A 23,395-nucleotide genomic window follows, 5' to 3' on the forward strand; every position below is an offset into this window, starting at 1 on the left:
CCAAGGCAATCAACATTTTCCCAGAAGGGGGAGAAGCATTGCTGCTTCACTGCAGCTCAAAGAGGACACTGAAGCCAGGACTCAAGTGGGCTCGAGCTTCAAGCAAGCCTGGGGCAGGAGGTGACCTCACTATGCTCTCCCTCAACCTGTTATTCACATAAGCCCATTTCCTATCGCCCTACCCAACTACCGGTTCTCAAATCAGGACTTGGGTAAGAGCCTTGTTCAGATAAAATCGGATAGGGCAGAGAAAACAACGAAGACTTGTAAAGTTTTCTCCCTAGTACAACACTTAGAATTTAAGTGCTCTTACCTTTGGAGAAGGATCTTTTAACGTAAGAGTCATCAAGGACACAGACTGTGGGGTCCCGAGCTCAGGTGTATCAGGAACAAAGGCTGACCAGTAGCCATAAAGAACTTTTTTTTCTATGGATTTTATAGTAGAAAGAAAACAAGCTAGTGCTCCTTGGCGAACCTTGGCTTGGTAAGACCTTTGATAAGCAAAAGAAGGAAGAAGAAAGTCTTTTAATTGCTTTTAAAAATGTAAGCATGAAATGCTATTTATGCCAGCCAACTCAAATGATAGTGAGAAATTCAACATTCCAAATAAGTCTGAAATACATCAACATGATATTTTAAAAATTATTTCAAAATGCAATCAAAACATGTTAAATCCATTTGTTTATATAACAAGTTAATAAAGTCAACAATTAAAAAAAAACCCAACTAGATAGAGAATAAGAGGGCAACATTTTGATTTTAGGAAACCCGTGTTAAATGAGATACTGCAGTGTATACATTCATCCAAAAAACAGGTACTGAATATCCTTATGCGAGTGCCAGGCACTGTGCTGAGGCTGGTAGACACCAACTAAGCCCCTGCCCTTGACAAGCTTTTAATGGCAGAGGCGGACGGTTAAGAGGTAACTACAACGCAGTAAGGCAGAGATAAGTCACAGGGTCACACAGGAAGGGTACCTAAGCTGAAAGAGGGTGTCAGAAAAGGGTTCTCAAACCACACAGTTGTTGAGCTCATATTGAAGAGGAGGAGTGGTTAACAAGGCAAAGGCAAAAAAAGTGAAAGAAAGAACATTTCAGGCAGAGGAACCCCATGTACAAAGGCAGATGGAGAGGACAGGGCAAAATGCAGAGTAACGCAAAGTCCCACATAAATGAGACTCTTCAAGTTAAATCACAGGCGACAGGCAGACTTTTAAGCGAGGATATAAACTTAGACACACAACTTAGAATACAAGGCATAAAAACATAACAAAATACTACTACCTCACTTTACTCTGCATGCCTCCTTCAGTATCAGAATAGTCTGACTCACTACTGCTGACCCTTTTCCAACTGGCAGAACTGAAGGGTGAGGAGACTCGGTCCTTTCCTGCGGCTCCACTTCCAGCTACTGGCAAAGTCTGAGCATCCAGGGAGGGGGAGCACCGAGTGTCCCCTCCAGGCAGGTTCACTCTACCTGAGCCAGGGGCTGGGGCTACTTCTCTTTCACCACTGGATTCTTCCTCCTCCTCCTCTCCTTGCTGGAGTTTCTTCGGTTTTACTTTTGATTTTTTCTTTTTACTCTGATTTTAGGAGTAAACGAAAACATATATATGATAGCTATTGGTAACTTCTCGTTTGATAATTACTAAATGTGTCTCTGACATGTAGTTTGAATAAAGAAGAAAAGAGGAGAAGAGAAAAAAGCAGCACTTAATCAATACTCTGTGTGTTAGGCACTAGGCCAAGTGCTTATGCACACCCTCCCGGACCAGAGGAAACAAGGCATGAAATACACAGGACATAGCAAAACTCATGGCCTGGGTTTAAATTCTCTTGGCCCTGGGCAAATCGTTTAGCCTCTCTGAGCTTGCCCTTCCTCATCTGTTTAAGCATAGGCTAATGCCACCTTCCTTGCACCGTTGTGAAAGCATTCAGCTTTCTCAGCTGGGGTTCTGCAAGAGATTAAGGTCTACAGAAAATGACTTGAGTGACTATTTTCTCAATTCTCCCAACAGGATACCCAGCCAGCACCACTCTAGATGTACAGGGAATATGTCAATCCATTACATACAATCCAATGTTTTAGGGCATTGGGGCTTTGTAGATATAACGTAAAAGCCAATTTCTCTCTTTTCTCCTACTTCCTTCTTTTTTGACATCCAAAGATCTTCGGAATCTGAGCCTTCCTCGCATTCTTGGGGTCCCTGACCTTAAGGAAGGAAGCTCCTCATCACTTCTATGTTGGATTATTAATGTGGCTCCAGACTTAATGCCTTTTTACTTTCTACCCATTGATTTTTCTAAAATGCAAATCTAATATCACTCCCCCGTATCTTCACTTTCACCACCTACAAGATAAAAACCCAGACTCTTCAGCATGTATTAGACCCTTATAATCTGGCCTCTGCTACATACTTGCCCCAACTTCCTCTCCACACACCTGACACTCCAGCCCTACTGGTTAACAAATGGGCCATGTGAACTTACGTTCCCTATGTTTGTGTACCTTGTTGCCTCCGAATAAAACTTTCTCCTTTCTTCTCTGTACTATTACTCATTCTTGAGTTTCTGGTTAGCCACCGTATCTGTTAAAAAGCACCCCTTTCCCCTCTATTGGGTGCTTTGAATGTGCTCCTAGAGTTCCCTGTGAATATTCAAATGAAAGGAACTATAACACTGCAGTGCAGCGTTTATTTATCCATCTTCGCCTTCTCCCCCAAATTCCTAAAATTCCCGAGTCTATGTTCCTAATGCTCAGCACAATACTTGGAATATAGCAGAAGCTCAGTAAATGTTCAGAAAGTAAATAAGTTAAAGACTTTCTAATTATAAGCATTTTTATCAGGTATTACATTTCTAGATGCAATATCTTGGCACCGTATCTGTATGCTCTAGGTTTTCCAACAGAAACACAAGGGAGAAGACAGCTATCTGGAAAGCCTGGGGTATCTGGCAACAGAGACCTGTAATATTTACCAGCTAGCGTTTTACAGAAAACGTCTGTCGCCCTGTGGTGTTGAGCATTTGGGGGATGAGGATGCTTGGCCTTGGGTGTGAAGTGAATGTCCATTTTTATAGCTGTTACATTGCCTACACTTCTTAGAAGTATAAGATGTTATAATTGGTATTTTTAGCAGTCTGATGAATTTAAACTTACTATGCTAAAAATCCTAAGTTGAAATCAAATTCAAGGTGAGCCTTTGGCACAGGAGTGATGCAAAATATAGAAAACACATACAGCAAACAGTCAGAAACAATCCACAACTCAAATCTAAACAGACACAAATGTACCACAGGTGGTTGAGAAGCACTGGCTTCCGGCTGCTGCGGCTTGATGGGTGGGCGTCCATCATACTGAGGGAGTGGAGTTGGGTACAGCACCGTGGGCATCTCTATGTTTAGTCCAGGGAGCCCATGGAACATGGATTTCTAAAAATGACGATTAAGGAAACACACACACAAAACACATCATAAAACAGAATTATTCACCATGTTCTGCGTCACAGAGATGAACATATAAATGCTTAAAAGCTTTATTAAGGAAACAAAAGTGGGTCAGAAAATAGATACTCTGAAGGCTTAGAGCTTACAGAAGAACTTAATCTCATGTAGACCCAACGGATCTAACTTGGCCAGATCAAGTTAGGTCTGATTTTGGATTTTAGTTTATTTATTTATTTATTTATTTACTTACTTACTACTTTTACTTAATTTAAAAAAATTTATCTAATCAGTTTTATCCAATTATTTTATCTACCTTGAAGTTTCTTTAACCAATCTATCATTTTTATGCAGCATATCCATCTCCAAATCTAGCTGTCTGTATTTAGGAGTAGGGAAGATGGTACATGAAAAGAATTACAATTTAGGTCATGATAAAGCCAAGTTATCATACACAGCTCTGATCTGAGGCTAGCACAAAACTACTTCTAGTTCCTGGTTGAACTGAAGGAAGTTGGGTCCCAGAGAGGCTGACCTGACCTTCCTACTGACAGGGAGGCTCAGACACCAAAGGATGACAGCCTGCTGATGCATGTGTTCATGGGCCTGCTTACTACATGGGAGTGAGAGCCAAGGAGAAGCCCAGGTCCTTCTTTCAAGTACAAATAGGTTCAAGATAACCTAAAATTACATTATCTACAGATAATTCATAACCTATTCCCTTCCCAACTTAAGATTCATAGATAAAATTTTAGAATTTTGATAAATTTACTAAAGCAAGATTTACTGTTTTCAGTTCTTAATTTTAAGTATGTTTGTACATGACCATTTATTCTTCTCTCTTAAAATATAATACCCTACAGCTAGCCTTGGAATAATGATGTAAAGTGGTCCTTATGCCTGGGGTGTGAACAGGAAAGACATTAACAACAACAGGGACTTGGGGTTTAAACCTTACCTTTAGCACAGCTAGAAGAGCTCCAAGTTCATCCGTCTGTGTCAGTTTCATCTTCCCACCATTTAGAAGAGACTGTATACCTTTCAATGCATTTTGTAACAACTAGGGGGAAAAAGGAGACCAAGTTAAAAGGTAAATGAAATTTGGTTGTCCAGGGATCAACTTTCTAGCACAACTCAGGATGAAGAAGAAAAAGTCTTTAGATGATGAAAAAAAATCTTTGGACAGGGAAGCAAAAAAAAAAAAAAAAAAAAAAATGCAGAGATAAGGATCCAGAGAAGAGAGCTAATGAGCTACTACTAATTATTTTCTAGAGGAATAGAGTGCTCTTTACTGAATAAGAACAGTCTTTTCATACATGTTTATAAAACCAGCCTGCAGAAATGGTGAGCAAGAAAAACAAAGAAGAGACATTTAGTAGGAAGGATGTGATAGGAATAAAGCTGGGGCAGCAGAGATCAGAAACAGGGAACCTCTACAATGTGGTAAACTCAGCAGCTCTTAAAGGCAAAGGAATGTGTGCTAGAGCATGTTTCTGGAGGGCAGATGTGATCAAGATTGATTTTCTGGACAGCAATCTCATTTCCAGGACTCTGTCCTTAAGAAATATTGAGATGGAAAAGATGTGAAACGCAGCCTTGTTTGAAACAATGGAAACACCACAAACACTTTCAATTCCCATAAATTAGGACAAAGGTTATTTAAGAAGCTAACTCTCTGCTATGTGTGAAACGCAACAATAATAGCAAGCATTTTTCCAGGCATTTTAAATGCCTTTAGCTCACATACACCTTATAAAGCCTCTATAAGGCAGTTATAACATCTGTCTCATTTCAGAGATGAGGAACACGTAGCTCAAGAAGTTAAGGAACTTGCCAAGATCTCCCAGGTACAGCAGTCAGAAAGCATGAGGTATGTCAACAGGTACTGAAAAGATGTCCAAAGTATATTAAGTTTAAAAAGGAGAGTTGCAAAACAGTGTCTTAAATATGATTCCACTTAAAAATTATAAATATGCTCATTTTTATATAGAAAAAAAATCTAAGGGCACATGGGACAAATTGTTCCCAGTGTTTTTACCTAAGCAGAGGACTGTAAGTAAGTTTCACCATCTAGATCTGTAATTTTTGAAATGTGTATTTAATAAATTGTCATATTTGCATCAGATTTAAAAAAAAAAAGTATTGCAGATATTGTTGAAATCCACTCCTTTCCCTTCCATCTAAAAGACAGTCACTAGTCTGAAATCATACTGCTTTCATAGTCAGGAGGAAAAAAACAGTTTTCTTTAAGACTCTAGAATTGCAAAACAAAAATAATGGCAAAACAAAACAAACAAAAACAATTTCTTGCAATTTAAAACAGGAAGATATGATTTCAGCCTTTTTAGGTGATAAACGATCCACTTATGTCTATAACTCTGGACAAAACTAATACAGCAACCAAGTTAAACTCTTTAATAACAGCTTTTGTTCTACGGTTGCCTCTGGACACATCCGTAACAATCCCAAGATTAGTGGTAGTCTCACCTACCATGCAAAACGTGATATCATCCATATCAGGTGCTTTTGGAGACTGTAAAATGGTCAAGAAAGCTTGGAAGCAGATATTTTGGTAGGGCTCCTCCAAGTATGGCTGTCCTGGCACACTAAAACACACACAGAGAAAGCAACTCACGCTCAGTCTCCTTTGAAATGGAGCTTGAATTAGAATATACCCTTGAAAGAACTGCATCATAGAATGTGGTGTACTTTTTGGCTAATTAACTATTATTGCTGTGGACAGGCACAAGGCTGGAATGAATAGGAAGAATGGTTTCCACAGGGAAAAGTTAGAGAACTCTGTAGTGAACCTAGGATGCAGAGAGAGAAATCGTTTTTATTCTGCTTTTTAGTTCTTAGAGGGAAATAATGCAGACAGGTCCCGTCAAGCTAGACCCACACCACTGAACCTGCCTTCCTAACCACTGGACAACACTGCAATGCAGAGACAGGATACCACACATCAGTTCAAGTCTGTGATGATCATTTTCTATTACATGAATCTAGAACCAGGCGCTGGGACTGGTTCCATTTTCTTAGAAGAAACTAGCCTTGACAGATGTATATCACCACAGCTAAAATTCATATGAATATACCCTTCTAGAAGACTCCATACAGTTAGAATTTATACCAATAGAAAACAAAACCCTGACATATTGTACATATATCACTTTGACCACATTTTAGAAATAAGATCCTAGTCTATTTTTCCTTCACCTCTGTATGAGCTTTCTTTGCAAGAAATGTTAAAATTAAAAATAAACAATATAAGATGATCTCATTAGCAAAGACCATGAGAAATGAAATGCAAAGTAGGTTATTTTTCTAAGTTGGCTCTAGCTTCGGACAGACTGAACCACCCACAAAGGGCCCAGGAGAGGCCTTATCTTACTATGACAGGGAAATCTGATTGAATCCACATACCTGAGACATAAGTTTGCCATACAGTGCACTGCAGCTCTCCTAACTTCAGGGTCTGACTGAGCCAAGTCACTCAACTTCATCAAGAGTCCACTCTTGCCTAGCAAGTCTGGGAGGTACTAAAACAAAATAACTTAATGTTGGCTGAAGAAAAGCTTCTGGGAAAATATTATTTTTTAGACAGATTACATTTTTTTTTTAACTAAAGGGCATTCGAGTACCACAAGATCAGCTGCGAGGTAAATATTTCAGACAGGCATGCAAAAATATGCCAAAAACCAGCAGTAAGGCTCAGCACTCCCAGCCGAGGTTGTGGCTGAAGCTCTTTCATCTTGGCAGCATAGATGGAGGCTAAAGACAATGACAACCATGCTTAATATTTACCACGCACTTTACAAGCGAGACTTCATCCTCAGAGGAACTATTTTACACATGAGGAAACTAGGTTCGGAGTGACTCAGTAAGTGTTACTCAAAGTTACACATCTGATTAATGGCAGGATAGAAACCTGAACCCAGGCCTGCTGGTTCAGAGCCTGTGCGCCCACCCTTTCAAAGGAAAGACAGAACACAGTTTAAACTACCTTTTGACACTTTGAGCCATTGCCGTAAACCAGAGCTGCCAGGGCTTGAAGAATCTGCATGTGTGTCCAGGAACTGCACTGCTGAATAGCAGAAATAGTATATGCCAACAGGAAATCCAAGTTCTGCTCATCAACGATCACCTATCGATAGAAGAAAAAAATTTAATCCTTTTCAGACATGAATGCTCACCTGAATTAAGCTGTGTGTGTGACAGAGAGCATGTGTCCATCTTTTTTGTGTCAAAAAGATCAGCTTTAAAGACCCTGAAAGTCTGATTGAGACATGACCTTCTCTTGCCCCAGGGCCTTGCTCACTTCTTCCTTTACTCCCTCCACTCAAAGTAGAACCTGGCAAAGTCCTTGTAACTTTTCCTTGAACTAACCAGACACTGGCAGCTGTAAATACCCAGATATGTGAAACTCAATCCACTGAAAATTTTAAATTCAACTCAATTGCCTTATACACAGTAAATGCTCAACAAATACACTGTGGCCAAATATGTCTGCTAAATAGCTACAATGTCTCTGCCACCAAATGGGGACTGTAACAGGAAGAGACGGCATATTCCTGTCCTCAGGGAGCTTATAATCTTATTGGGTTAAAGTAGGCTAATCCAAGTATCAATTCATGAACAACTGAAACAAACTGTCATCAAACGCTAGAAGGTTGGTTAAGGGCTGTAGGTGTCATATGTAATCAGGAACTTTTCCAACTGCCAGCATTACAAGGATGATACAGCTGAGAACAGTAAACATTCAGAAGCCACCACAGTTTGAAACATCCTAAACTTGAAAATAGCCTTATTTCATTTAGAAAGTCACACGCAGAAGACACTGCTGGTTACCTCCAGCATTCATCCCCTCTTTCCTTGCTGGCAGAGCACTAATCTTGTTTGAGTGCCCACCTTTTCCACGTGAGACCTGAAGGTAAATCCTAATTCTGCTAAGACAGTGGTTCTCCACCAGGGGCAATTCTGCTCCCCAGGGAACACCTGGCAATGCCTGTAGACATATTTGATTGTCACAACTGGAGGGATGCCACCAGCATCTAGTGGGTAGAGGATAAGATGCTGCTGAACATCCTCTAGTACACAGGACCCCCCCCCCAACAACACAGGATTATCCGATCCAAAATATCAGTAGAGCCAAGGTTGAGAAATCCCGATGTAAGGGATGAGCTGCATATGGTAATCATCTAGGGGGCTTAAGTCCTCCAGGTGATTCCAATGTGTAGTAAAGGCTGAAATCCCTGGTTTAAGCCATTCATGGTAATATCATTCCCCTGATCAGACTGGTGTAGAGGAGTTCTAATATGACCTACATCTCTCTAGCCTGATATTAGGGAAGGTCTGCTGGAGTCTAGCTTCCTCATTCCTCACTAAAAGAGACACAAAATAAATAGTTTTTTTGCTTCTGCTGGGTGTTATTTATTTTGTATGAGATGCCTGGAATTTAGGCATCTTATGACTGTGAGAAATGCTAGCAGAGGACAGCCGAACCACTGAAGATGGCAAAATGGAAAGATACCAGAAAGCCTTTTAATTATTAAGTGCCCCTCAAACTGCCTCCCTTGGGGCTTGTGATGTAAGATAATATATTTTTTCTTTGTTTGTTTGTTTAGCTATTCTGGGGTGGCCCCTTTGTTTCTTATAGCCCAAAGCATCTTAGATTACATAATGCTAATTGACAAATTTTGTGCTAACTATATTCACATGCTTATGTGGTATCTTATGTTAACAGCCTCAATTTTTGGACTGTTCCTTAAAAAATAACTGCATTTATTTAGCAAGCTGGAAAAGATTCTGAAGAGCGAGGAGCTATGGTACAGACCTTAGTATAAACAGCAGGGATCTTTTTATCTAGTGTCCCCCTGCCCCCAAGCTACTTCTTATGTTTTACGAAAACCAAAAGTAGACAACAAAAATGGGAGCATTGGGAAAGAGGAAAAAACATTGGTAGAAAAGGGGTAAAAGTTATTTCAATTTATTCTTAAGATATATCTTAGTCAAACACATCTTCCCTGAAAAATTCTAAGACCTGGGGGTTTATGATACTGGTTTCTTGGACCAAACCAAATAGCACTAACAAACAAACCTGTGGAGTATTTTTTTTTTTTTGTCAGAGTTATATTTGTTTTAATATCATTCTTAGAAAGGCATTTGCTTTCTGTGTTTACACATCTTCCCAAAAGACTGGCCTATCATACCTACCACAGATGTAGTATTTCAAAGGTACTTACTTATTGTCAAAATTCATGATCTGAATTCTAAAGTTGCCTACATGATTACCTGTAATGTGTTAAGCAAATGGTGGATAAGCTGAGACAGTTTGCTGACAAGATGATTCTGATTAAGAGGCACCAGTCGGCAAGCTTGAACAAGAAGAGAACTGACATCCTACAAAAAAATAAAGACAGTGAAAAGGTGATATACCTTAAGTCAAGTGAGGCCCACCCCCAAACACAGCCATATGGGAAAACAAAGTGAACACTCACACTCAAAATAGGAATGATAAAATTGGAGGCAGAAAGCAGGATGGCAGCATAAAAATTGCATGTGCTCAAAAGGAAAAGAATCAATACGATTTTTGTCAGGCTCAAGACTCCAAAGCCTCTACATAAATATAGTACAAATAACCAAAGGAAGGAGTCCAGAATGTAAAAGGACACAATGAATTAAAAATACCACAAAGTAAGCAAACCAAATTTTCAATGCCACTCGGAAAATTAGAAATGACACTTGTACAAATTTACTGTAAAGTTAGGAATGCTTTAAAAAAAAAAAAAAAGGAGGAACCTATTTGCAAATCACACTATTCATTCATCCACTGATGTTTACTGAATTAAAAGGCTCTGAGCACCTGCTATGTGCCAGGTCTTTGGGCTCCAAATGTGAGCAAACATATTCCTGAACCTCAAAGAGCTCACAGTTCAGTGAGGGAGACAGAAATACTACTCACAAACAATTAAAGTGAATTAAGCACTGAAAGAATTAAGTACAAACTCTGGGAAGGAATAGTAACTAGGGAGGTTTTGTGGAGGTTATTTTTAAGCAGAATCTGGAATGATTTGAAGGATGAGTAGAACTCTGCCAGACAGACAAGGCACTGAAAGACACTGCAAGCAAAGGGGGGTGGGGTGGGCCGACTTGAAACACCAGTAGGTGTGAAACACCAGTACGCGCTTGAGGAACAGCAAGTTTTAAATGACTGCACACAGAGCACAAAAGCAGGAATGGTGGGTCAGAAAACTGGAAAAGCACATATTTTTGTTGCAAAAATAACAAATTATACAAGTAAAGCAAAAGTCCCCAACTCCTTCCTTAATTCCACTCCGCTCCCTAGTGACACACACTATTATTTTATTGTAAACTCTTATATACATTGTTGTGAACTCTTTGCATACTGTAACCTTCATACTTTTATGTAATATGCTTTTATCAATATGTATTGAAGATCTTCCTAAATCCGAGTTCTACTTTTCTAATGAGATTTCTTTCCAGAAAAAGAAAAGATCACTCTAGCAGCAGAGCATAGAATGGTTTGGAAAAGGGCTCGAATGGAGGCAGATTAGAGAAGACCAGGGGAACAGTCCAGGAAAGAGTCATCTTGCCTGAGGGTCTAAGGCATTAGCAATGGGAATAGAGAGGAGGGAATGGCGTGAGAAACACTTCTAAGATAGATTCTGAAGAATCCAGATTGGACAGGAGCTGGGAGGGGGAAGAACCAGTGTCTGCGCCTGTGTGACTAGGCTGACTGTGCACATTTGTATGCGCTAGGTTGTGGGACAGATTGGGGGTGGAGTGTGTGTACAGAGATTATGAACTATCTTTAGGAACTGTCAAGTTTGAGGTGCCTGTAGACAGTGGTATGACTGGGTCAAGAGTTCAGGGTATTCAGTAAGTAGTATCCAAGGCCTGATGTGTGTGAAAAATATTAGGGTCAAAAACAGCACTTCTAAAGAGGAGGCAGAGAGGACAGAGCTAGCATGGAGGAACAGAAAATGACTGAGGCTTAGTGAGACTTAGTTTCAATTCTAGCTTTGCCTTTTGCCAGCAATATGACATTGGACCTTTGTTGAGACTTGGTATGTTTATCAGTAAAACAAACCTAGTAATACCCACGTTCTAAGGTCCCTGGAACGGTGCACGGTGAAGTACAGTACGTAGTCCGTGTACCATGTACTCAACAAATTCTGCAGTGAATTTTATATACAAAGTGCTCTGGATGCGGGGAGTGGAGAGGGCGGGAAGGTCACACCAGAGAAGACACCTGCGACGTATAAGGAGGGCAGAAGCCATCAAGTTGGGTTTTGAACGATGCCAGTTTGCCAGGCACTTGCAGGGTCTTCCAGAAAGAGGGCAGAGAATGTGCCACGGTTGGAGGGAAAAAAAAAAAAAAGAGAGAGAGAGAGAGAGCCTAGAACTAAGCAATGTGAAGCGGAGGTGAGAAAAGCCGGGAAAGGCGAGCGGGAGCCACCAGCTAAAGTCCCCGCAGGCGGCGGCCGCGTCCAGTGGACCTACCTCCGGGGCCACGCCGCTGCCCTCGCTGTAGTTCTCGGAGATGAGCTGGTCGAAGAGCAGGTGAATCTCGGTGCGGCCGGAGCTGCTGTCATCCGGGCGCAAGGCGCAGAGCCTGGCCGACAAGCGGCGGAACCCATGGCCCTGCTCGAGGGGTAGCTCCCGCGGCGCCTCCGGCTGCTGCCCGCCGGGTAGGGAACCCCTGACTTGCGCCGTCGCCATATTTCCTACGTAGGAGGACAGGGAAATACTTCCGGGGCATTCCCCGCCTCCGCTCTCCAGTTCCGGAAATGACTGTTTCCGGCCAGAATCCGAAGCTGAAAGGGTTTCGAGAGCGCAGGACTCGTTCTCAAATTAGTGTCCTGCGAATACATATCAGAAATTATCTGGGAGACTTTGTCGCCCCCCCACCCCCACCCCTCCTTGAGCCCTGACTGAAAACCGAGGACTCTTATTTGTTCTCGCAGAGAGTTTTTTGCTGGGCAGGGCCGGCATTCCTGTTTAGTACTAAAGGTTTCAACTTAGGACTGGGGTTGTAGAGAGGGCGCTGTGGATGGGAGTGACAGAAACTGCTAGTTCGAAAACCTTCTCCTCTTTTTACATCATATTAGTGCCCCTGATTTTTTTCCCCAGGCACAAAACCACCATGAATAAAGGCTGTGTTCCCCAGTGTTGTTTGCAGCTGGCCACGAATCCTTTGGCTCTTGAAGCACATCACCACACAAAAATCAGTTTGGGAGTTCAAAATGAATCATATAAAATATAACCTGGTTAAGGGTTACTTGGTTGAGATCGAACACCCTACGATTTTCTGAAACCTTCAAAGCAAGAAGCTGGAAAAGAAAATAGTCATTTAAACAGCTGTAAACAGTTTTCAGTCGCCCCAGAAGTGAAGGCTTGAAATTTACATTCGGGCAGACAGTAAACCATCCCTAGGGCCTTTGAGTTATGCAAATATAAAGCAAATTCTCACCCATGACTCTTAGAGAAACCCTTAAAGTCACCTAAATGTACATGTTTTATCCTGAGAATAAAACACCTCCTTTTAGCAATGAAAATTGGGCATATGCTTTAGAAGAGCTACTTCTCTGAAGACTTTGGGATTCTTTGGGGGAAAATACTTATATTATGTATTAATTTAGATTTCATTATGCTTGTATATTATTTCTTATTGGGATGCGTGTATACATAGGTATGTGTGTATATTTGTAATATTGAAATGTTTGCTCAGAGACGATCAGGAGCTGAGAACCAGTCACTGATGTTTTAGTCTGAATTCTCCTAATGCAGAGCCTCAGATGAGGTTGATATATGGGTGACTAATTCAGGAATGAACAGGAAAGAAAGGAGAATTAATACAAATAGGTGCTATTGAGTTGGCCATTGTAAGGGTGTGAGTGAGTGTTTAATCCTCAAGGACTTTCTGAGACGCCTTATGGAATGCTTTCAGAACCCTCCCCCCCTCCACTTCCAAGGAATGGAAGGGGGAAGCATGTATCTGCCAGCCTTTGACCTCTGTTGTCAAGTGTTGCCCCACCAGACATTAATTCTCCAATGCATCTGAGTTAAGCACACATCAGTATGCAGTGATTCCTGCCAGAGACTTGTTGCATAGACAAAGAAGTCCTGAGGCAAAAGTGAGAGATTTGGGCTACTAGGGTTCGTACAAGTCTGAGCCAAGACCTTCACAAATTAGCTTGTGCTGAGCTAGTAGATGAATGAGATAAACTGGTTTCTATAGCGATGATTTGAGTAAGAGTATAAGGCCAAGAATATTTGAAGCAGTGCATAGGAGATGTCCAACACACTGGGCTAGAAGGATGTGAAGCCTGGTCATCACCACAGTGAAGGTGGTGTGAAAGAAACCATGGGAAAGAACCAGGTTTGGTGTGGCTCATCTCAAGTGGAAATGTGAATGACCCACACTTAGTGTTATTCAAGACTGAATGACTCAGATATTGGAAATGATACCAGTCTGTTGAGTTCTGATGGAATATACCCTTGTGGATGGCAGTGTGGTTTCCCCAAGAAAATGAACATTCCTACTCCATGGTGATCACCAAATGAAGGAAACATATATCAAGCTCTCAGGGAGAAATTTGACGGCCCCCTGCATTGGCTTATGTTTTGACAGTAAACCCTAAATTGTGGAAACTCACAGCTTGACAAAAGCTCTCCCAAGAAAAAGCTCCTCACACATCCTTACTTTTCCTCACTCTCAATATTTTCATAATCTTACAGTGACTGGAGCCCTTAAAAGGATGTAAGGAAGTAAGTTCACAGATATTTTCTTTTATAAATTCTGCATAAGGTGATCTGGGGCCTTACTCTGGAATTTCACTTCTTTCATGTTTTGGAACCCTGTCAGGATTTCATTTTTATCACTCGTTAGAGCCTGGATCATTCTAACTAAAGTAGGCATTACTTTACCCCTCTCCCCAATTTCTAATTCACGTCCTTGTTTATTCCCTTCAGAACACTGACTATAATGTATTGTTATCTTATTTGTTTACTTATTTATTATCTAGTTCTTCTTCCTGAGCTCTGTGAAGGAACAGATACCATTTGGCTAGTCCACTATTGTATCCCCAGTGCTAGCACACAGCTGGGGTGTAACAGGCAACCCCCAAGACCTGCTGACAGAATGAATGAATCCACTATTATTTATTTAGAGCCCTCCTATTTGCAATCTGTTGGTTGATGTGAAAATCAAATGGTGTGTTTATGAAAGTGCTTTGTAAACTGTAAAGTTCGATAAACCTTAGCATCTAAATTAGATAGACAGTATTATTTTTCCCTTTATACATCTGAGGAAAGTTTCAATGGTTGAAAGAGAAAACATTTAAATAGTATAAATGGCTTGTCAGAGATGATGAAGGTAGTCAGTCAAAATCAGGCTACAACCCGGGCCAGTGAAATCTGAAGTCTGTGACTGTGAAAAACATAGACAAGAAATTGTAAGTATTTTAATCTCCCACATTTTGTAAGGGGGAAACCCAGGAGAGAGGGACCAGCTTTTAATGTCCAGGTGAGCCAAGAGAGGCTAGGAAGGAGGATGAGTCTTGGGTTCTGTTTCAGAGTCTTAGAAAATTAGGACTAAGGATTGTCAGCCCATCAATTTGGTAATAATACTCATTCAGTTAACATTTATTGAATATTTCCTTTGTGTCAAGCACTATTCCAAGCAGTTAACATGAATTAACCTCTTTTATCCCTGCAGCTCTATGAAGTATATACTGTTATATAGATGAGGAAACTGAAACACAAGAGAGGTTAGGACACTTGCTGAAGGTCACACAGTTGTGTGGTGGGCCTGGGTTTGAAATTCAAAGATTTCCTAACCACTATGCTATTATGTATAGGCCTTAGAGTTTGACATGGAAATATAGTCAAGGCCCTGACACTTACCTGCTCTATGACTTGGAGCAAATACTTATTTCTCAGAACCTCAGTGTCCTTATGTGTAAAATGGTGTTGATATCAAGTATAGTTACAAGGCTGCTGTAAAGATAAATTAGATGATACTTGTGGGGCATATAACACAGTCCTTCTTGCATAGCAAGTGCTCCACAAATGTCATCTGTCCCCCACCGTCTCCTCTTCCTCCTTATCACTCCTCACCAAATAAGTCAAGTAGTCTGGGTGCTTTTCATGATCATGATTTATTAAAAGAAACAACTATTTTCCCTTTCCCTCCACACCCCTCATCTCCATTCCCGCGTCCTCATTTTCGTCTGTCTTCCTGGGCAAGGAGCTTCAAATGATCACATTTTTGAAGACAGGAACTCCAGGAAAAGATGAACAATTATTAGAGAACGATGGCCCTTAGTATAAGTCTTCATCTGAGGGAGGGACAAAAAAATTATGCATGAGACCTGCTGTTTGGCGGACCTGGATCCACAGAAAACAGCTATATACAAGTATAATACAAACACTTTTTATTATGCTTTTTTTTTCATCAATGGCTACTGCAAATAAATTATCAAGTGAGGCCCCTGAAATATTTTGATAAGAAAGGGGTTCTTACAGTTTAATACTGCAATGTGTTTCCAAGGCTTAAAAGAAGCATACTCCTTGTGTGTATATGTAACTGAATTGCTTTGCTGTACACCTGAAACTGACATTGTAAATCGACTACGCTTCAATAAAAAATAAGAATTAAAAGAAAAAACTGTGTTGCTGAATTCATTTAAAAAAAAAAAAGCAGACTCCTTGATCATCAATTATACTGCTTACAATTTTTTCCAAAGAAATTAATAAGGGCATGTATACCAATTTAGTATTCACTATAGCCATGTTAATGATATTAAAAAAAAGAAATATATAAAATGCATATTATTGGAGGTTGCTAAGTAAATGAGCGTACATGATGAACATACATATGGAACAGACATGAGGACTATTTGTTTTTTGGGGGGTAATTAGGTTTATTTGTTTATTTTTAATTAATTTTTTATAGTTTTTTCACAAAGGCTATTAAAGATGATGGTACAGAAGCATCAATGTTGAATTAAAATTTGTTCACTAGCTATTTCTAAATGAAATAATCAAGAAATCAAAATAGGTACAAGATTATTTCATTTTTATATAAATATTGTACATGTGTGTATGTGTTTAAAATATGCACCAAAGTGTTATGCAAAATCATTTTGGGATGGGGGATTATGGGTGATTTTTATTTTTTTGTTCAAATAAACAGTCTGATTTTTCTCTAAGATATACCGTGTAATGAAATTATTTTAAAGATTTGGAAACCACCATCCTGTGACAGATGCTTCTGCTTCTTGAGAAGTGTGGGTGAAAAGTGAGAGGCCACAGAGAGACAAGCTTCTGTCCTATCTATTTCTGGAAAGTCCAGTCGGGGCTTAGTGTACATCCTGCGTGGCTTGGACCAGGTTTGAGGAAGCAGGGAAGGGAGTGATGTTTTTACCTGTCCTTAGTCCGGAACACAGACGTGGCCACAACCATTGCTGACACAGCGTGCCTCTGGACTGCAGTCCCAGTCACTACTGCAGAGCTCAACGCAGGTGCCTACGTTAGAACAGACCAGCTGAAAACTGTGTGCATTAGACACAAGCGCTAGAGAGGCCAGGCCTTGATTAAGGAGCCAATTTCACTTTCTTCTTTTAGTTCAATACATAATATAGTTTATAAATGATTCCTTGCAGAATAATACTCATTTACATCTTATATACTTTCGTTAAAAAGAAAAAAAGGCATTCACACAATCTCAACAAAGCAAGCCCTCCTTTCAAGAAGAGGATAATTGTTTTAGTGGCGGGGACATGCAAAGAAGCCCACTTAAATGTCCTCATGTCTCCACCCTGCAGGGAAAGGGGCAGAGAAGGGGAGACACATTTACTGAAGACCATCAAGGGTGCCCTGCAGTCATCTGAGCAGTGAGTCTGACTGGCTCTACTTTACAGGTGTGACAGCTGGAACGAGCAGAGGTGACTTGCCTACAGTTAAGTATGGATGTGGGGTCCAACCCAGACCTGCCTGGCCCCTAGGCGAAGCTCCCTCTGCCATCCCATGGGGCAAGACCTACCCTGATACAAAGAACACGTCTCCAGATTTCAAAGAGTCACTCCTGACCTGAGTGGAGGTTCCCCATGTTCCCAGAGCCTCAAGATTATTCTTTGAGGGCCAATGAAACAGGTCCAAGAAGCTGGTTAAGATCCCATAAAGGTTTCTACCAAAATGTGTGCAGAACTCTGGTTGGTTACTCAGCTGTTATCAAGAGATTAGAAGGCACTTGTACAACCCTAAGAGTGAGCAGCTCCTTAATTTTGCACCCCAGGTGCCTTATCTCTTCACTTTTCACCCTGGAATACAAGGAACACAGGAAGAATCGCAAATAGAAGGCTGGATAAGTATTAGGGAGCAGCTGGGAATCATGCAGGAAAGGAAGGCAAGGGACAACGTTACTGAGGGCAGACCTTGGGGACCTGAGGAGTTGGGATTTCATTGGTTAGGCCAAGAGAGTGATGTGATGGCAGTTTACTTCCGAAGATTATTCTGGTGTCAGAGCATAGACTGTGCCAGGATTCAACAGGCAAGCAAACTTCAAAAGGAAGAGAGGGGCAGGGAGAGCTATTAGGAAGCTGTCGCACTGGCCCAAGCATCGAGTAATCAGGCCTGGAAATACAGTGTGGCAATGGGGGTTGGAAAGGAAGGAACATGTGTAAGAAAACAATTTCAGAGAATGAATGGTATTTGGCAACCAATTTAATATAGGGGAAGGAGAACAAAGAAGAGAGAGGGGTAAGAGTTAAGTCCAATGATATTTAGGGAGATGAAGAAGTTACAGTGAAGATAATCCAAGAGAGAAGAAAGTTGGAGGACTCATGGAGAGGCAAACGACCTCAGATGCTGCAGAGGCTACAGCCTTTGGCTACTGAAGAGAGTCAAGAGATTTGTCAAGATCTGGGAGAGTGATGGGAGCAGCAACGGAGGCTATGGTCCATTTTCAAGGGATTAAGGAATGAGCCATGAGGAAGAGAGGGCAGAGAAGTAAGGTTATTCCTTTGAGAATGTTGGTGGTAAAAGGAAACAAAGAGATTGAGATGATTAATATAATTATAATAAAATATTAATATAATAATATATAATATTTATATAATTTGTTTCATATAATTAAGGAAATATTTTCTCTAGGCGATCCAACTTATTTGTAGCAAGAGACAAAGAATCTGGTGGAGAGAGAGAGGCTGGGGTGATGGAGGGTGGCTGATGAGGGGACAAAAGTTTCCCCTTTCAGAGAGTCCAGATGGAGGGTGACCTGGGGAAAGAGGAGAGGGAGTAAAAGCAGAAGAGAGATCCTGCAGGCAAGGTAGGTCCCAGAAACGGCTCCCTGATGAGAATATCTTTCCCTCTCTCCTTTCTTCCCCTCCTGCTCCTGCACTCGCTGGTCCCTGATGGCTTATTTTTCTGTCTTACTCATTCAAAGAAGTATGGGTTTGCCTTCCGCACGGACTCACCCAAAAGTTTCAACGGTCTCACTGCAGCCTGAAGCTCCTGTACCTCTGAGCTGAGAATGGCTAGGGTCACGAGGAGGAGAAAGCCTGCCAACTTCATGTTGCCGTTGGAGGTCTTCGGTAAAAATACAGCCGGGCTGGGAGCAGCTGCAATTTATGCTCTTCTGCCCACTAAGCTGGGATGAAACACCAGGGGTGGGACTAGGGCCAAGCCCTGCCCAGAAGCTGACATTTCCGGAGAATACACACCATGTGTACCTTGGGTAATGCCACATTGTTACCTAAGCAAGTCTCTGAGCCAAGGGAACACCCTCCTCTGACTAACACTCCTAAACCAGGAAAGCAGTGAGTGGCTGAGAAACGGAGTGTATTGGGGTGAGGATACTTTCATTCATTCATTCATTTTTCAACACAAGTATCACATGTCTTTTCTGGGCCAGGCCCGTGCTGGACATAAGGAATATGTCCTTATGATAATTATAGTGTAGGAACTGGGTGCCAGCTAGTGTAGTGCAGTCTGCTCTTTTGTTTCACCCCTCCCTGTTCTGGGCCCTGGCATCTCTGGTATCAAGGGCAGGGGGTGGGGCAGTAGGACAGCCAGCAGGGGTGCTCCTAGGCCCCCTCCTGGTGGTAAGGAGATGATTCTAATCTCCTTCTGGATTGGTCTAATTCTCGCTACTGCTGGGCACCTAGGCAGGTGCGGTGGTCTTTGCCTATATGATCACATGTAATTTTCTTGGGATGGATTTCCACCTCATCTTGTCCACCTTCATTTCTGAGACCCCCAAATGCCCGATATACATGTTCAACTCTTCCAGAAAGTTTCTCATCAGGAAGCACTGGTGTGGGAAAGAGATGGGGCTGCAGTAACCAGTCAGCTAGGGAGAGAGATTTCATTTCCTGGCTTTGTGTAGACACTTCTAATTGAGAGGAGTGATTCTCTGAAACACACTCTCCTCTTGTTTTTTTTGGAGGGATGTGTTCTCTTCCTTCCCCCATGGCAGCAGGGATGGAAGGAGGCTTGTATAACTTTTGGCTGTGAACACTGTGTCCCATAAGATGTCTATCTTCATGTGAGATAAGGATGCCTGGGCTGGTTGGTAATGGCAGGACCAGTTCGTAGCCTCCTAATAAGGCCCTGGGAAGATGGCTGACTTCTCTTTAGAAAGCGGAGTGTTTGATGTTTCACCAGGAGCCCTGGTTCCTAATTCTTGGGCTACAGGAAGAGATCCTCCCTGTTGAGCTCCATTTGTCACAGTTCCTGAAATGCACCAGTTAGAGGTCCCTTGGGCAAAAGACAGAGCTCATATAGTGTTAGTGCCCTGAGGTGGATTAAGGGGGACATTTATGGGTTATTCATAAGGCAGTTTTGCAAATGGCCTTAACTCAATCCTGCCTATCCCAAAGCTAAGACTGGTTGGTATCTAATTTCTATAATTGGGGTCAGAGACAGAAAGAAACTTCTAGAGATCCTAAACCCTGAAAAGACTATTACTATAAAGTGATAGTCTCTGTATGGAACTCCAAGTTTTTTTAAATGCTAAAGCATTTTTTAAATTACACAAAACTCAAAGATATGTTGAAATTAAATTTGTTTCTTTTTAAGATGTCCTCTTTTCTGACTTTATCTAGGGTTCTCTGTTTTGCTGGTGCCCTAAGCACATGCTTAGTCTGTCCTTTGGGTTACTCAGGGGCCTTGGTAATGGGGCCCCTTCTGCTCCCCTGCCTCTTCCCCCAATCTCTCACCACCCAGACACATCAGACTGCTCTGGCTGCTGCCTCTTGCCAAGGGCTTGGCGCCCCTGTGAAACAGATCAGGCAGCTCCTTGAACTTGGAATTCCTTTTTCCTTTCTTTCTCTGCCATATCTAACAAGGGTCAGCACAAATGTCACTTCTGAAGCTTCCCTCAACTTCTACCCTGGGAGAATTAACTTTCTTTTTGTACTTATCTGGTCATTGTACTTAGCACACTATGTTGTAATTAATTAATTATTATTATTTTTAAATGTTTCTCTCCTGTGAATATCTTGATGGCTAGAATGGAGGGGGGGAGGTGGAAGGTCTTATTTATCTTTTGTCTTCCATGCTGAATGATGGCTGTTTATTGTGCTCAGTAATTATTAAATAAGCCCATGATGGAGAGAATGAGAAATGAATGAGAGTTTAGACCATGTGTGCAAAATTGTATCAGTTCATGGAGTAAATATTACAAAAGAAAGAGGGATCAGAACCTTCCCATATTTTATTCTGCTAGAAAGTATTAACTGAACCATAAAGAAATTCCAGGGCTCAAGCTGGTATCACTGACAACTGGATGACTCTGCATGGGTTCATGATTCCCGTATGGAGGTCAGGAAGCTTAGCATGGGACCATTTTCTGTTTACAGAGTCAGTAGCCAGAGGAGGGTCCCTTAAGTCACAAATAATCTTGTATCATTTCTCCACAAGGTGGTAAAGAGCGTTGCAAGTGTCTAAAAGGTACTGTCCCCACCCAAGGAGTTCGGCTCCCAATGAGAGCATTTGAAACATTGTTATCAGCAATCCCAGGGGTTTGTTATCAGCAGTGACTGCTCCAAATACCAGCTCCACTATTTGTTCCCTGTGCTCTGAAATTAGAGCGTGAGACCAAGGTTGAGATTACCAGCAGGGACTGCAGGGTAAGATCTGGACCTCACGAAAATGTTAAGCACGTGTCCGCCCACCTAAACCTCTTTTTGCTCCACATCGAGATCATGCATCAGGCAAGAGTCTGAGCTCTGGAACCTGACTGCCTGGGTCAGATTCTGACTCCAATTTAGTAGCTGTGTAACCATGGGCAAATCATAGAACCCCTGTGAGTTCTGTTTCCTCCCCTATAGAATGATCTTAAGAATAGTACCTGCCCCACAGTGTTGGGGTGTGAGTTAAATTCGCTAGTTATATTCAGGACTCAGCACAATGCCTGGAAGACAGCAACCACCCAACAAATGTTGCTGTTTCCAGGATTCATGAGAGGTTTCTTTTAAAGAGGAATTCTTGCTTATAACGCAGTGCACCCGGGGATTAAGTCTCTGAGTCACCACTGTGTGACCTTGGGTAAGTTATGCCCTCTCTATGGGACTCCAGATTCCTCATCTCTGAGAAGAGTTGTTAGTTGGAAACTCCACTGATATGAATGTTTCTCCTTTAAAAGAAATGAACCATATTCCTGGTATTACTGGGCATTCAGTATGTGCCCAGCAAGGCACCATGGTGAATACAGGTGTGTGCAGAAGCAGAGGAGGCCCATGGGAAGGGTGGGGAGTGTAGCTGAGGGACGAACGTGTGAGCAGATGCAGAGGTGGCACTTGAGATGTCCCCCTGCCCTTTTATGTCATATAGAATGCCTTGTGCCCCCTGTCTTTCCCACTCCCTTTCCCTTCTTGTATTTGTACACACCATGTGCCTGACTTCCTCCTTCCAACACTAATAGACAGTTGCTACCTGGATTTGCCAACCACCTTGCGAGTTTTGAGGGCAGCTCCTGCAGCTCTGTGTGGACGATGGGGAGGAAGACGCCCCTCACATCATGCTGAGTGAAGTCTCCTTTGATGATAACGCAGGTGGGCAGAGATGGGCTGAGAGCAATACTCCTCCTCTCTGAGCTTGGCAGCATGTGGAACCTGGATCAAAACACAGGTAATTGCACACTTAATCCCCAATAGACAGCTGACCTTTCTGGATGACGTAGACCTGGGCTTAGCATTGAGTAATGTCGTATTTTCCCATAAGCTCCCTGTACCAAAAGAAATAGCTTGTTCCACTTAATAATCAAGATAACTAAAGAATGGAGGCCACTCTGAGCAATAGAGGGAAAGGAGGTGGGAAGAAAAAGACCTGGTTTTTATTGGGCCCTTCTGTGTGCCAGGTTTTACAAATACATACAGACACTAATATATGTATATGAATTTTAAATAATATGTATAATTATATACATTCATTATCTACACTCCTGAAAGATCAAAAATACTCAGGGGTTATCTCCATTGCACACCTGAAGAGATAATAACTTCCCCAGTTCACATAGCTTTTTAATCACCCAAGTCTTTCTGACTCCAAACCCCAAGCTCTCTCCTCCACTCAACACAGTTTATGCCTTTTCCTTAGGTGTTCGCACTCATTTGATTTTAGATCAAAATGTTAGTATCACAGGGCTCAGGGCTTGGTAGTTATGGGGACTAGCATTCTCTCATCTTCTTCCCTCAACCTCCATGGAACTATCTAGAACTCCTCACTGGATCATACTACCTGAACTGCTAATAAATTGAAATTTCCTTAGGTAAATAAGCCTCCTGCCATGTTCAGATGTGAGGAACACCCCATATCTGAGTATCATCCTATTTTTCCCCCTCCTTCCACCTTGGACAGAATCCTCAAGCCTTCTTTTATTGCAGGTCCTCAGAAATGTGGCTCCAGTTTGTATGTATGCATTTTG

At 41.7% G+C, this 23,395-nt stretch overlaps 1 protein-coding gene across 1 annotated transcript in view; it reads right to left on the bottom strand.

Moving 5' to 3' along the window:
• Nucleotides 1–12,186, bottom strand: part of HEATR6 (HEAT repeat containing 6) — a 34,733-nt gene extending 22,547 nt beyond the window's left edge. Inside the window, exons 1-9 of the mRNA XM_010990495.3 lie at nucleotides 11,968–12,186; nucleotides 9,736–9,843; nucleotides 7,448–7,588; nucleotides 6,868–6,983; nucleotides 5,936–6,050; nucleotides 4,403–4,504; nucleotides 3,295–3,432; nucleotides 1,285–1,583; nucleotides 314–491 (exon numbers count right to left, since the gene is read on the bottom strand). Coding sequence (XP_010988797.3) covers nucleotides 314–491; nucleotides 1,285–1,583; nucleotides 3,295–3,432; nucleotides 4,403–4,504; nucleotides 5,936–6,050; nucleotides 6,868–6,983; nucleotides 7,448–7,588; nucleotides 9,736–9,843; nucleotides 11,968–12,186 — 1,416 coding nt within the window. The remainder of the gene's footprint in view (nucleotides 1–313; nucleotides 492–1,284; nucleotides 1,584–3,294; nucleotides 3,433–4,402; nucleotides 4,505–5,935; nucleotides 6,051–6,867; nucleotides 6,984–7,447; nucleotides 7,589–9,735; nucleotides 9,844–11,967) is intronic.
• Between the last annotated feature and the right edge of the window lie 11,209 nt (nucleotides 12,187–23,395).

Source organism: Camelus dromedarius, chromosome 16, assembly GCF_036321535.1.
Source record: "Camelus dromedarius isolate mCamDro1 chromosome 16, mCamDro1.pat, whole genome shotgun sequence".
Taxonomy (NCBI): Eukaryota; Metazoa; Chordata; class Mammalia; order Artiodactyla; family Camelidae; genus Camelus; species Camelus dromedarius.